This window comes from Ambystoma mexicanum, chromosome 10, assembly GCF_040938575.1.
Source record: "Ambystoma mexicanum isolate Mex_15411 chromosome 10, UKY_AmexF1_1, whole genome shotgun sequence".
Taxonomy (NCBI): Eukaryota; Metazoa; Chordata; class Amphibia; order Caudata; family Ambystomatidae; genus Ambystoma; species Ambystoma mexicanum.
Genome location: NC_090932.1, coordinates 111439645 through 111455131, shown reverse-complemented (window position 1 = coordinate 111455131; position 15487 = coordinate 111439645). Strand labels below are relative to the sequence as shown.

Below are 15487 nucleotides of genomic sequence, written 5' to 3'. Positions count from 1 at the left end.
TGGGGCCTGCGGTCTCGCTTTCCACTCCCCATAGAATAAAGAATGCGCATGCGCTCACCCCTACCCACTTTTCCGCCATGTTCACACCGGACAGGTTCGACCTCATAACGACAGGGCGCAGCGAAACCTAATATTCCGGCGGGGACGGCACACCCTTCAAATGTTGGGAGAGGCGCTCACTTCAGAGAAGGTGGGAGAGGCTCAAACTTATTTGTGTGGGGGGGCATCTACTTTATGCATTCTAATGACACACATCTAGTGCTGCTTCAATGTTACACGCAGTTAACTCTCTCCTTTAAGTCTGCGTAACGACTGCTGTGTGAATGAGCGGTCTCCTGACCCCTTCCAATCACTCCCCAGGCGTGCAAGTATTAACCCCCATCACGATTTCAATTGCCTAAAAATGTAACTCAATGGTGTTGCGCCACTGCCTACCAAGCTTGCTTGCAGAAAAACTTCTAGAAGCACAGCAGCATTACACCTCTTCTGAGCTCGTGGGGGTGGTGGTGGGGTGTGGGGCGTTTTCCCTTCTTATGGGATGCATGTAACTGGATCATCGCGCCCTGATGCCTGAGGGCTTGTGTGCGCTTTATAAATGCAAAAATAAATAAATAAATCTGCTGATCAGGATCTGGGCGCTGGGGGTTGGGGGGGGGGGGTCTGGCAGGGACAGGGGGGGGTCACCGCGAACCAGAACTAGAAATGTGATGGCTCCGCGGGGAAGTTTCTCAATACTGCACCCAGGGTGAAACTCCATAATACACCACCCCCCATTGTTTTTCTAGTGCTTCCCCGCACACCACTCCCTCTCACTCCACTCCCTCTCCAATATTATTACATTATTGCAATTTAAATTATTGACTTGTACTTAAAATGGCAAGTAGACAACCTAGAAAGCAACATTGCAAGCAGGTATTTATTTTCATTATCCCATGTGTTTTAATTATCTAAATGAAGTGCACTCATGGTGCTGCATATTGAAAGTGCAGAAAAGAGCAGCAAGCGCCAATAGCTCCTTTCAGTTTGTGAACCAAGTGCTCAGAAAAGGTTTCAAATATGCCATGGGAAGAATGTAAGAGTGGTGTGAAAGAAAGGGAAAGAATCAGGCACTGGAAACAAGGGTGCATTCCCTGTTATATTAAATAGGTTTAGGTTACAAAGAGTGCCTCGAAGCTGCTTCAAAGTGCCAGTGAGGAAGGCAAGAGAAGTAGGTAGGTTATCAGTTGAAACAGTCCTGTTGAGGAGTGTGGCCGAGCCTAGAAGCATGGCAGATCGCCCCCTGTGGGCGCCACAGTGCCGAGGAACAGATAAACCCCCTTGTCCCTAGCAAACACGCTAGTTGAGTTCTCCCCCGGGAGGGGCCCTAGACCTTGGGGGTCGTGGGGGGGGGCCTTCACGAAGCTGGACACTTGGTCCAACATGGCGCCCTGCCATGCCCTAAACCTAACGGATTAAGCCGAAATGGTCTTTGATAGAACACATAGTTTACTCCTCGTTCCAAGAAAGGAGCAATCTTCACCCAGATGCCCTAATGAAGCACTGTAGCTCAAAGGCTTGTTTTAAAACTGGAGCTATACAGCCTTTCCCCCTTTCCTTCCGTCACTGGCTCGCTTTTGTCTTGACTTCAGGTCCCACGGATTGCAGCCCAGGCCTCTCCCATCTTTCTGGTGCTGTGATCTGGTTCTCTCTGCATGCTGGCACTGTACAAAAAAAGGAAGTCCATAAATACATTTACTTTGGAAGCCTACATGCATGCCAATCAATTACCAAAAATGCAATGCTTGCCGTTCTTCTGAGGGATGCGGGATCTTCCTTGGTCTTTAAGCAACATGTAAATCTAGCCTATTATTTGCAGGGCAATCACTTATTCGACATGTATGTGCGTCACCGCGTGGAAAGCCACTAAAAATCAGAAGCCCAACTTGTCAAACCAGGCTAAAGAAACATTCAGTTCGACTTGTGGCGTCTTGAGCTTCTGTCTTTCGCTACTTTCATAACAAATGTGGCTGCCGTTTAATCCTCCCATTTGCATTGATGTAAGCGCAACTGGACATTCTAGTAAGCCTGCCTCCCATTCTTGTGACTTTTTCAGGTCGTCTTTCATTTCCCTTCCTCTAGACGATGTAACCTGCAAGTCTGATCTCTTTTGGCAGTTGCCTGAATGGAAAGAGAAGGGCATATGGTAGAAAGCTGGTGACCGCATCAGGGGAGTTAGGGGTCTGGACACAGCTGCATATGCTCTGCCTCAAAATGGAAGCCTTGTTAGGCTGTACACAAATGTCCACTATCCTGCGATTTGTGAGCATGGAGTCTGGAGTAAGGAAGCCTAAGAACTGTGAGTACAAGAGTAACTAGAAGTACATTTCACCGTCTCTGGCCTTTGTTGGGGAGAGGTGGTCTTTTCCGCCCCCCTTTACCATTACCCTATGGGATGAATCCCGCGTATGCTAAAAGGGGGAAGACGCCCCCTTCTCTCCTATGCATACATAATCTTTACTAATCACCCACTAACAAAAGACAAACACTTAACCAAGCCACCAAGCCTTAATGAAAGCTCGGAGACTCCATTTTGTGACACACTAGACGCCATCTTTTACTACGACCGAAGAGGATCTCTAACACCCTGTCTCTCCCCTGCCCAGCACCTGGCACAGACAGCCCAGGCCCACCTCTGCCTCCTGTCAGCTCTGCATAAATCCTGTTCTCACGGAAGTCCAGCCATTAATTGTTGCAACATTCAGTATCGCCCTGGGGAAGATGAGCTCACTCCACTGTGTGAGACCGGAGCAGGCCTCAGCCCAAGAACACATCCATCTCCACTAACCGGCCTGTGCTCCCTCGACCCCACCCGACAGGCCTCAGTCCACTGGACCCATGTCCTTCTGCTCCTTTTCATACAGATACACATCTGACCCTGTGTAATGACCAGACAAGGACGCCCACCATAGCACTAATCCCCCTCACCAATAAATCCTCTATAAAAATAACATGTCCATCCGTATCCTGAGGCATCAGGTAGATCGAAACCCCCAAGGCGGCCACCTGGCTCTATGCATTGTGTTTTATGAATGGGTGCAGAGGGTAGAATGCCCATATAACCTGTCGGTGAACTCTGAAAGCACCCCCATTCATGCCAGATTTGTATGCTTGCCATTTGTCTCATGCCCTCAGATCCTATTGTTGTAGTTCACATAGTTAGGAATGCAGCACTCCGCTGGCCCGACCTTCACTTTGCAGAGATGAGCCCAGCTGACCCACGTGACGCGGGATCGACACCTCAGCAGCAGCCAATCGAACGTGGTCACCCCATATGGACACATACTGTATCATTGTGCCTCACCAATTGTACTGCAGAAATGTGTACCTATAGTGTGGCATCACTTGTGACGCGGTTTTGACTTATAATGTGCTGCCCCAGGAATGTTTGGCAGAGCGCTCTCCGGGCAGCAGAGTTCTCTGCATGCACAATTTACCTATATAAATTTGTTTTACTTGAAATCCATCTCGTGGTCTCATTCGCGGGGTGTGTCCATTATTTGGTCCACTGGATATTGCGTGTTGGGGAGTGGGTGCCTTCACCTTTAGTGCAATCCACAGCCTACTAAAGCAATAGAACCTGAGGAAGGAGGGCATTGCCGGTCGGAGAATGCTCTTAGGGAGGGCGATAGTTACAAGCCTGAGAGAAGCAAGGGCTTTAATGTAGCCCTGGGGGCATTGCCTCACTGGTAATGACCCCTCTGAGGGTTCTATTGAAATTAGTACCCTGACACATTGTACCAGGTTACTAATAGTATTTTTACTCATGTTGAGAAATGGCCTGTCAACCATTTCTCAACTCGAGCAAAAATAGCAAAACAAAATTGTCCGCCATGGATCTGGGAGAATGGACTACATGTAGTCCCTTCTCCCTCCTCCATTTCTATGGTGGCCTTCAAAACGATAGAAAAGAAAAGAAAACAAAATGGCTGCCATGAATCGAGGGGAAGGGACTACACATAGTCCCTTCTCCCTTTCCATGTCGGCCAGACAGAGAAAGGTGAGGAACTCCGTGGGACGCAGCGCTGTGAAGCACAGCAGGTGAGTCTTGGTCGGCGGGGTAATGAGTCAGTCAGATCGAATGATACAAACCGATTGTCCCTAGCCAGGTACTAATGCGCTAAAGGCCAGTCCAGCTGAACAGAAATTGTAAATAGCTGAACTACCCCTTTTTCAATGCATGTCCTGAGGTCCTTTATTTGCTTTTTTTGTAGAGGGTAGTAACTACCTTTTTATTGAGCAGGCTTGCTGTTGTTTGGTGGCAGTTGTGGTTTTGTGAAGCCACAACCTGGCAGTGTGGAATGAACTAAACGTCTGCACCGTCATGTTTCTAAACGTGAAGATTTGCCTCAGCAGGATATCCTACCTTAGAAGCATAGTGCATATAGTCTTTCTTAAAAGTAAGGGCCTGATTCACAGAGGGTTTTCCAATGGGTTTGCACCATTATTAAACGCTTCTGTGAATCGGGCCCAAAGGGTCTCATCTCTCAGGAGGAACGTAGTCCCTCGTAACTTTCTGTGCAGGGCATCGCCACCAGAAACAAATGGATTTCCCGAAATTATAAATACAACCGGTTGAGATGTAGAAGTGGGTTACCGGTTGCACACTACTCATTGGTAGCGTGGAATGGTGACGCTGTTGGACCGAACTGTATGATTTAAGAGTTTTTTCCACTGTTGTATATTTTTTGTTTGCAACCTGTCTTGTAAACCCTCACAACATGAGCCTGCAAACCATATCTAGGTAATTCTGCATCTTCATCTTCCAGGCTCTCCGTCTCTGCTGGCAGATGGTGTGATGTCTACATTCCAGAGCACCCCTCCACCACCGCCCCCCAAAAGTAAACCGTACGAGAATGCCAGCCAGAGGAACTCTGTGGAGGTAAGTAGGCACAAGTCTCCATTCTGTGTGATGCCAAAGTAGTGTGAAATACTTTACTTTTGTGGCTCAATGCCCTGTCTGTGATCATCACCATTATTGCCATTCTTTATATAAAGGGAAATATCCCCACTATGAAGTAGCCATGAAAATTGTTAGGAGGGTTTTCCATAACCTCTTGGTATAGGACTCTGGGAAGCCTACTTTAGTGGATAAGAAGGATTTGCAACAATGTTAGTGTCACTGAAAAGCTAGGCCTAGACTAAGGAGTTCAGGGGACTTGTTTAAAGTACAGTTAACATGCACAGGTGGGTGTCAAGCACAGGTACATATAACAAATGTGCATATTTATTAAAACACAGGGACAAGAAGTTAAGGATAGCTTGAGGAAAATAAAACTATATATTGGTATCTAGCTCTGGTACTTGCCTCGGGCCAGGGAGGGACCACTCATCGCCTCCTCGCCCTGGTCTCCATCCCCCTCCGCACCAGCTGCAGGAGAAGAGAACATTAGGCAACCTGCGACATAGATGCCAGGGTTTATAGTCATTTGGTCGAAAACAAAAATGTCGAAAGTCATAATGTCGAGGAAAAAGTCAAATTTTTTTTCAATATGTTTTTTTTTCGAAATGGGGGGGTTCCCCCCCAAACCCCACTTTTTTATATATATATTTTACCCATTTTTTATACTTAGCAAACCCAAAAAATACATATAAATAAAAAAATAATATATTCGACTTTTTGTTTTCGACATTTTTGTCATTCGACTTTTCTTTTCTCGACATTATGACTGCACACCAGATGCCAGTTATTATCCAGGTTCTTATCAATAACACACACCACAGGAGGGGGAGAATTTCAGCCCTTGTGGGGGATTATGTAAAGGAAAAACACATCAGCAAAAAGTATCGCCTTCCAGTCCCATCCTCTGTCTACCTATTGCTCTCGCTGCCCTTACAAATGGGGTGAAAGTAAAACCCCCATGGATAATCGTGTCCACTTGGCAGGCCCCAACCTATTCCTTCCCAGGCTTCTGTCCTTGCATTAGTAACTGCTTATATCCTTACACTTGTAGTCACATAACGTGCCCCCAACCCCCAGCCCACTAGTGGCAGCTGCAGTCTTCCTCAACCCGCATTTACTTGTCCATGGTTTTGAAGTTATTGTGATTGTCCTTTTCTCAATACATTCTCCTCATTGGCTACTGTACCTTACACCCATTTGATTAGGCCACCCTGAAGTTGACCCCTGAGTGGCTTTAACCCGTCCCCTCATCCCCTCTCCCACAGATGTCTGCTACAGGTTTCTCTTTCTCGCCGCTCTCTTAGGAGGAGGGGGGTCTTTTCTAAATTGGTAGTCATTGCAATTTCCCCATGGCAGTTAGGCATCAACCATTTTCTTCTGTGGAAACGTGTTATTCTTCTCTGTTGTAGTACTTGTCCAGGGCCTACTCTCCATTGAAGAGTCCTGACAAACGAGTGTCTTGTTGATCACCGCCCAGGCTCCACCTACCTGGGCGGGGACACCAATTGGCATGGCACACTTCAACGCATCCTGGACTCAGCAACTGGGGTCTTTAGCACCGGCGGACCTGCGGGCACTCCTGCTACACCACTGGCCCCTGGGCAGGCAGCAGCACCTGAGACAACATCGTTGGTTCAGTCTTTCCCGAGTATGCATCCTGGGCCGGCATGGTTTTTCTATCTTCACAGCCCACCGTCTCAGGCCCTGGAGCTGGCTGATTTGCCCTGCAGGCCACCATCTTGTACCTTGAGTGCCCGGAGCTTGCAGCCCAGGTGGAGATGGTTCTCTTCTAGGCATACCTTGTTTGCCGATGCGGGGGGGCCAACACTCTGCCAGGCCACCTCATCACTCCACGACCGCACTACTCATGCAGCTCTGGCAGATAATCTTCTAGGCCTGCCACAAGCGGTCTCCCTGTATGCCTCCTTGGCCGTGTGGCTCGCTGGGCATGCAACCCCGCTTTAAGCTTCTGCTGGCCACCTTGCACATGCAGCCCACCTTTGTGAAGTCTTTCAGACCTTGGAGGACTTCTCAAAACCACTGCCCCAGGGAGCCTCCTATTAGTCATCCTCTTCCCTCTGTCCCTCCAACCGTTGGCCCTAATGTTTTTTTTTAGTGACTAGCAAGTAAGTATCCAGCATAGTATAAAACAAATACACACTGCTAAGTGCACTTTAATATAACCCTACTGTGTCTGTGTAGCGTCCATGTAGTTATGGTTAAGTTGGTGTTTCCATAGGAAGAACATTTTTTTGGTGGCTTATAACTTCGCTCCTTCTGGACGAATCCTCACCAAACCTTGCAAAAAAAAGTATATGTCCCACTCTGAATTTTTTTGCAAAGTTTGGTGAGGATTCGTCCAAGGGGGGAAAAGTTATAGGGGGTGTCCCAAAACTTGTGTTTTTTCCTATAGACATAATGGGGAAAAAACTTTGCCCACGGCCACAGGCCAAACCGCTGGACGGATTTACACCAAATTTGCGACAGGAGCGGGGGCTTGGTTCCGAAAGCGTGCTTTTGCAAATTTGGTGTAAATCCGTCCAGTAGTTTTTTATAAAATGACCAAAACGTAAGGCAAAAAAATGTGCGATATCTGTGTTCACTTCGCGGACAGACTTCCCTGTTCGCTCCACGGACAGCACCCTGATTGACCCATGGCCTTGCGTCATGTCCGCGGACATGCGACGTGTTCGCTGATTGGAAGGCGAGGGGCGTGGAGCGCGTCAGATTTTCTGTGGCGCCCGCCATCTTGTATTCGCCGTCGACCGCGTACAGCGCGGTGAAACGTGGATAAAAAATTGTATTTAGTGCCGTATGTTGGTGTGTAAGAGTCTTTGGGGAGGGTGGGGGAGTATGAGATAGGTTCAATGTTTTGTTTTTTTATGTGCTAGACGTTTTTGTTGCGTTCGATTTGTCCGCGGAGAACACGGCTTTTCTGACATTTTGTTAATAAACTAAATGGTGGGGTGTTTAGAGGACAGAGTATGTGTCATTTTTGTTCGCAAGGAAGGTAAAAATGAGCTATGAACACTCGCGGTGTACTTAATTGTTCGTAAATACACAAACTGGGGGTGTCCTCAGGACGCTGTCCGTATTGTAATCTGTCTAGTTGAATGTGTTCTAAGAACACTCGCGGTGTCCCGAAATGGTTGCAATTACACAAAATGGGGGTGTTCTGAGAGCGTTGTTTGTATTGTGGATTTGTCAGGGTGAAAGTGTTTTAAGACCACTCCTTTTGTCCGCTAATAGTACAATTTCCTATGGGCGTCAACCGACTTTTTGTCCACTAAAGAAACGATAAATCCGGCTGGTGTGCGCCGACATTATGTGATAATCCTATGACTGGCGCTATTGACCTGGCTGACTTGCTTTTGCGACACTAAATCATATCTCCCGCCCCTAAGCCTGATATTATCAAAGCATTCATATTCCCCGCCTCTCTCCGTGACGTTACAGGGTGCGTCATCAAACGCGCCCAGTCCTCTGCAGTCCTAAGTGACTTTACACAGAACCCGGAAGACAACACATATTATGTCACAACACAGCGTGCCACAATTCGGAATATGAAACAGTGATTTAAAAGCAAACAGCAAGATTGTAAATTTTGTACAGTACATTTATTTGACATCAAATGTTTAGAGAATATTCAGCAATTTGCATTTGTCTTTGTTGTCGATCCGCAAAAGTTCATGTTGAGGCACGCGATGTTCCTTTGCGGTATAGAGGGTGTTGGATCAGCTTACAACTCAGTGCGCCACAATTCGGAATATGAAACTGTGGTTTAAAAGTAAACAGCAGGATTGTACATTTGGTAAAGTACATTTATTTCACATGAAATGTTTAGTGAATATTCAGCGATTTGCTATTGTCTCTGCTGTCGATCAGCAAAAGTTTATTTTGAGCCACGCGTTGTTCCTTTGCGGTAGATAGGCTGTTGGTTTATGATAAAAGCAGTAAATGGTCGCTCTGATAATCGGAAGGTTGCTCCAACAACGAGCCATTAGACCACCCTATTGGTTGGTATGTTGTTTGTAGCCACTAGTACTGGTTGGTCCTTGGCGATTGTCCCATAAAATGGTGAGGGTCATGAAGTTGCATATTTGGACCTGCACCTGGCAGTTGAAGACCCCATCCGCTGGAGTCTGTAAATCGTGACATAGGCGAAATGGGGCCACATACCTGTTTTAAAAAACATAAATTAGGCTCACAAGCCGATCTTCATTAAAAATCATTTTATTTATTAGGGCGTGAAACTATTTGCTATCGAAGATAGTGCAACGGAGTATGTTAATAAAATAATAATATTTTCCCATTCATATAGCGCTAAGAACCGTGAGGTATCTAAGCGGTGCTTATTATTAACCACGGTGTGTGGTGCTCATTTATCGACCACGGAAGGATGAAAGGCTGAGTTTGGCCTTGCCGGGATTCGAACTTGCGTTAGCAAGCTGTACACGGATGTCAAAGCGAGCGTTGTACTCGCTGTGCCACTTGACAGGCTACAGTGAAGTGGCACAGCGAGTAGAGCGCTTCACCGCCTATAGACCGGTTAAATTATTTCTATTAACCCACCCTGTGTCGTCTGCCTTTTTCAGAGGCCTCTAAACGACAGGGGATCAATTCGACGGTGATAGTGCGCGGTAGAAAACATTATGCCACTTTCAACGAACAAGTTCAACTTGAGCGGTCTTTAATGCTACGCTATTGTAATTATATTTGGTATAAAATAATCTAAAGGGTTACTTGCAGTACAATTGCAATTTCCATTGTCTACGAGTAGGGCAGTCCCAAAATACGACTCCGCGTGTTTGAACGATCTTTCGCATAGTGATATAATATATAAAAGTGGTTTAGTTTCAGAAATTTCATCCTGATTTTCTCTTACGTTTTAGCAACACTCCTTCAAGAGAAGTCTTTCATCACAATCTCTGTCTGTCAAGGTCAAAACACAATACAACCTTATAGTCCGCTTCGTGAGCCTCTCCGGGGCCCGAGAAAAAAATGGAAGCAGCTGACCTTCACTGTGAACGAGCATAAATTCTTACTTTGCAACATTCTGTGTAAAGCCATCTATGAGAAGTTGGTTTTTGCACGCCATGTTTGTATATTGTTTGCGTGATATTAAAAAAAGTTTGTTTAAGGCACGTTATGGTTCTAAGTACAGCCGAAAGACCCCTGAAAATCGCAAGTTATGGTAAGCTATGAAAAATAACTCGCGCCACCACCGTGCACTGCTAAGACTAACACCCAGGACATCAAAGATGACATCGCAAATGTCATTGATGAAATCACTGATGACATCACATGTGTATATACTTTTCATGGAATTTGTGTACTAGGGATTTTTATTATAATGTTGCGAAAAAAGTGTCAAGGATATTGCAATAAATATCATACCGTTATTAGTGCTTTGAACGATGCATTGATATAAATAGCATTGTATTATGGGATTCCATCTAGTATACTGAACTACTAATGGAGAAACACAGCATTGTGTGCAGAGTACAAGATGAAAGTATAATATTTGTAATGTTAATATGTTGAATAATGAAATGATAATTGTCCTGAAATGTTCGAAAATTCACAAAATGGGGGTGTTCTGAGGACGTTATTCGTATTGTGTGATTGCTTAGCTGTATGCAATGAGGGAATGGCACAGAGAGTAAAGTTGACGCCGTCCGCGGACACCGCGGCTGTTCGTGGACAGGGCGTGCTACATCCGGGTTTTTCCAGGAAATCCAACATGGAAAGAAGACTGTACGGATCAGCCAATCAGATGTCGAGGTTGTGGATTTGTGTTGAAAGAGACTGTGTGTGGTGAAAATGGCAGAAGTAGAGAAAGTCAGGGTGTTGGTGCTCGGAGATATGTTTGTGTATGGTTTACAACAGTACGCTCAATGCAGGCATATTGCAAAGAAATTTGATGTGAAAGGAGTGGAGGTGGTGTGGAGCACTGTGCCTGATTGCAATGTACAGGGAATTGTACAAGTTTGTGAGGATATGGCCACGATGAACAGTCCGCATGTGGTAGTTTTGCACTATGGTGCTTTCCATTTGGGCAACGTCAGTGCCCCTACTTTGTTGGCTGATTTGGAACCCTTGGTTCAAGCCGTAATGAAGATCCTTCCAAATGCGAAAGTAATTTTTTCTGGATTACTACCTAGGGCAATATGGGACAATAGTTCAGTTTTTTGTCCTCAGCAAAACATTGCTAGGTGTGTCATCAACCGAGGCATGTGTGCCTTCATGCTTAGAGCTGGTATGTTCTTCTGTAATAATGAGAATATTGATGTCATCAATGACATTTGTGATGTCCTGGGTGTTAGTGTTAGCAGTGCACGGTGGCGCGAGTTATGGTTGCTTATGTTACCATAACTGCCGAATTTCAGGGGTTTTTCGGTTTTACTTTGAACCATAACATCCCTTTAACAAAGTTTTTTCACTGAATTTCATAGGTTTTTAGTAGCGCAACTTAACCACAACGTCCCTTTAACAAAGCTTTTTTACTGAATATATATATATATATATATGTGTGTGTGAATCTTACCCTCAATTAGGCTGGTCAAACGAGGGTTACCCATACACACTCCACAACATTGATGTCCACTTTGGACACCTACCACACTTAAGGTCCAAGACAGTTGTTATGCAGTAGACATTTACGTAGGCTAACCCGTGGGGAAAATATGTTAAGCCATTATCCTCAATCTTAGAAAATTGTAAGGGACACCAACACTTAAATAAGATAAGCAGTCCGGCCCTTCATAGCAACAATTGGTAAACAGTTGTCAAAGTAACTCACCAGTTTTGGCTATTTGAGGGAGTTTAGAATAGTTTCAAAATTCTGCCACAGGATTCAGTGGGGCTTAATGCACTACTCGCGTCTGGTTAGAAAGTGACTGTAAGACGGTACTTGCTGGTTTTCTTTGAAGGAAGGGGTCTGCTAACAATTTCTATTGTCACGGGGGACCCCGAGATAAGATTTCTATACCCAGGTTCCACCACCAAAAATATGGCAGTGGTAACTCGAGGGTACGACTTTAGACATATTGGATTCCATGGGGAGCAGGAATAACCATAAAGTGCATATAGCCTAGTTCCTTGCACCCTGACAAAGAAGACTGTTAAAACAGAAGTCCCATTATTGGGGATTCTACGGCCCTTCAACCTTTTGCTCTTTTCCTCTCTATTTATTTGCATCATGGACTTATTTTTGGTGTCAAGAGGGACTTCTCCTGAAGTCCCCTTGCCATTGCAACCCTTCTTAAGGTATATGGTATTAGTATTGGGTGGCTGTGAGGGGTCAGTAATGCAAAGCGGACAACCACTGGTGCTTTTCTCAAAATGAAGCATTGTATTAAAGAATAAAAATTCTAACAAATCCTTGTTAATCCTACTCTATCAGGGAATTCCCTACCTAGTCTAAAGGCTAAGGCAATTACTCCTAGCATAAACAACATAACAGAGCAAACAAATTACCAGTATGTTAGATGACCTTCACCTGTCCTGGATACATCCCTTCCCCAGGATTGTCCAAAGTCAACTTCCCAAATGTTCAAAAGGAAAAATAGTCTTGAACCAGTTCTTGTAAGTTCCAAGTAAAACCAAAAGTTCATCAAACAAAAATCCACTGGTAAAAGTTCTTCAGCTTTCAGTTGAAAAGATCCCCTTCCAGTTCAAGCCAAGCAAATAGCACCAATGGTAATCCTGGATATCCTCTTTCCAAGATTGCTTTGCCGCAGTTCAAAAAATAGATTAACAACTTCTCCTTCTACAAGTTTACAGGTGGTTATGGACTCTGCATTGTATCTGGTATAATTGTCAGGATGCTTCTTCTTGGGTTGTTGCTTTCCTCTTGACAACCACCCTTTTACAACTGTTACCATGGGAACAGACTCCCTTGTTCTACAGTATGCCACCACTTCAATCAACTTCAGTGTAACATCCACTGACAGTATTATACACAACCACAGTTCAGGTATTTCTGCTGCAACGTTTATTCTTCAGGATTATTAGGCATATAAAGACAAGACACTTCGACCTCTACAGGTAGGCAAGGCACTCTTCTTTCCTATACTCCAAGAAAAGGACAGACACTTAGCCTCTTCTGTCTGCCTTACTGCCACAAGTATAACCTACAAGTATAACCTACCTCTGTTTCAAGACTGAATTTCTCTCAACCTCAGCAGTCTCAGCATTACAGACTATTTGTTCAGTCTTCTTTACAAGCACCCAGCTCCCTTTGCCAGCTTTATTTACATATTCGTGGTTCCAACAGCTACCCTGAGGCTGTATTGCCACACTTCCAACTTTGGGTAACAATGTCAGACTTGTATCAGAGGACACTCGACCTTGAACAACTTCGCAGATCAGGTGGCTAGGTCTAAACAGGACTTGCTTCACTATAGAAATGGTTTGCCTCTTGGCTTTGTTAATACTTGTTCTCATTAAGACAACAACTTCTGGGTTTAAAGAATAATTGCTCTTAATGCTACAAGGTTCCGTCGTCAAAGGAAAAACAGATTTGGGCACACACAACCACTTTTTAAGGAAGATCTTTAACCTTAAACAACTGCAAGTGCTTGTATTTCCACGTAATATCACAGATGCTTTCTAACTCCGGTCGGGAATCATAATTGGCCACACACAACCTTCCTTTGATGCTGTTTGTACTTGTAACAATTGTGAAAGTCAACGGTGGGAGTTTCAGAAAGTTTTAGCCAGTGTCCCCACTTTAATTAGGGACACGCGACCACTCCCTCCGGCAGCAGTAATAGTTCAACAATGGAAAGGGAGGTGCTTTTCTTAAACAAGCACTATGGGTTTTCACTAGAAGTGCATGCAATACATTTCCATTGTTGGCAATACCTTTTACAACAACAAACAGTGTATACTCACTTCTACTCTTAGGTGAGTCACTTTAGAGCTGGTAACAGTTACCGGCAAGATTATCTGAGTCAACTTGAACGCCAAGCTTTACTCACCGGGCTCCAGGAACACTGCTGTTGCATGCTGCTTCACCTGCACGACTTTTGCCACTTCTACTATGGCTTTGGGCACACTTGGGACCCACACCCTTCTGCAGCACGGGTGTCTCGGGTCATTCAACGCTATCTGGGAGTCTCCTTCACTCCTCTGTCCCTCGGCTTGCTTTCTGCTACGGGCCTTGGGCTTGAGCACGGTCACGGCTCTGATATTACAGCCACTAGTCGCACCTGGGAAAACCTCCACTCTGAGCACGTCTTTCTCAGTGCTGCCACAGCTATGCAGAGTTTGTGAACACAGGACCCTCTCGGAACTTGCAGGTGAAAGCTGCTGTTTCCATGCTCCGGCGTCCTTTCGGTGATCACACTTCCTCATGAATTTCCAGCCTTGTGCTCTTTTACCCGTGCTACTACTGCCAGCCTTCCTGCTCCTTCCTGCTTGCCTCTTAGGCTGCATCCTTTTATGCCTCTTAGGTGGGGCGATTGGTTTCAGTTGGAAGCCATTAATGTCAATTGCCTGACCCTTGTAAAGGCCGTTATACCCTAATTGCCTGTCTTCTACATCTACATGCCTCTTCAGCCCTCTTCGTCTTCAGTCCCTATAGGATTTTGGGACATGTCGTTTACTTTATCAAAGTTAGATCTTTCTACTTCTTGTGTATTTTTAAGGGTAGATTTAATTGTTACCACTTTTAACAGCAGGGCTCTAGGTTTTAACTTTGTTAGAGGATGTTTATAGAAGACAACTTTCCTCGCAGTGTACCTTTGGTATTGAGGAGGGCATTTGATTTTAGGGACCAAAAGGATTCTTTCTTTTGGTATAATAGGTTTTTGTGTTACAACCTTAAGGTTTACCACCTTAGATTTAATAGGAGGTTGGGATATATTAAAATAGCAATTAGCCTTCACCTATTCTGACATAATGGTAAGAGTCTCCCTATTGGAGGAAACCTACTGTGTCTCACCCCATGGATTATGCCCACTTCCCTGGGCCCTGTCTCTGCCCATGTGATCCTCCTGCAGTGCACCACCCCCAGGGTTGGGACCAGGAAGCATCTGCCTTCCCCATGCCACCTGGGAGGAAACCTTAGGCAGGGTTTAGTGAGGGATCTGCAGGATTCTTCACCACTGGCCCATAAGGCGTCCAGTCCCAGGGGTGCCTGTCAGGAACTTCATATTTGCCTTGTGATGATTATTTCACCGTACATTGGTGGCGAGGCAGGATGCCGAATCAATGTCTTATTGTTTTGGTGCTGGTAGACCTGGGAGTGCTGTGCTCTGGGGAGGGTACAAGACAAGTCTGGGTCTTATGCTGTGCCAGCTCATCCTTGGCTCTGTGAGTTGAGCAAGATTTCCTTGGTCAGCTATGGCTCGACTCTACCAACAAATTCTGTAGTTTCACTACTTCTTTAAATTGGTCTGAAACTAAAGAAAATATTGGATAGGATCGGAGAAGTTGTAGCCTGCTTTCTTATTGCAAACCGAGACACGAGGGAACCTGAGGTCTAATCCCACTCTCCTCATTTCACCAATTAGACCATCATGTTGAAATCATTGTACTATT

At 45.3% G+C, this 15487-nt stretch overlaps 1 protein-coding gene across 1 annotated transcript in view; it reads left to right on the top strand.

Moving 5' to 3' along the window:
* The window catches only part of DOCK5 (dedicator of cytokinesis 5), a 1209967-nt gene that overhangs the window by 1158859 nt on the left and 35621 nt on the right, over positions 1-15487 (top strand). The window contains exon 51 of the mRNA XM_069617597.1: positions 4806-4918. Within this exon, the coding sequence (XP_069473698.1) occupies positions 4806-4918 (113 nt within the window). The remainder of the gene's footprint in view (positions 1-4805; positions 4919-15487) is intronic.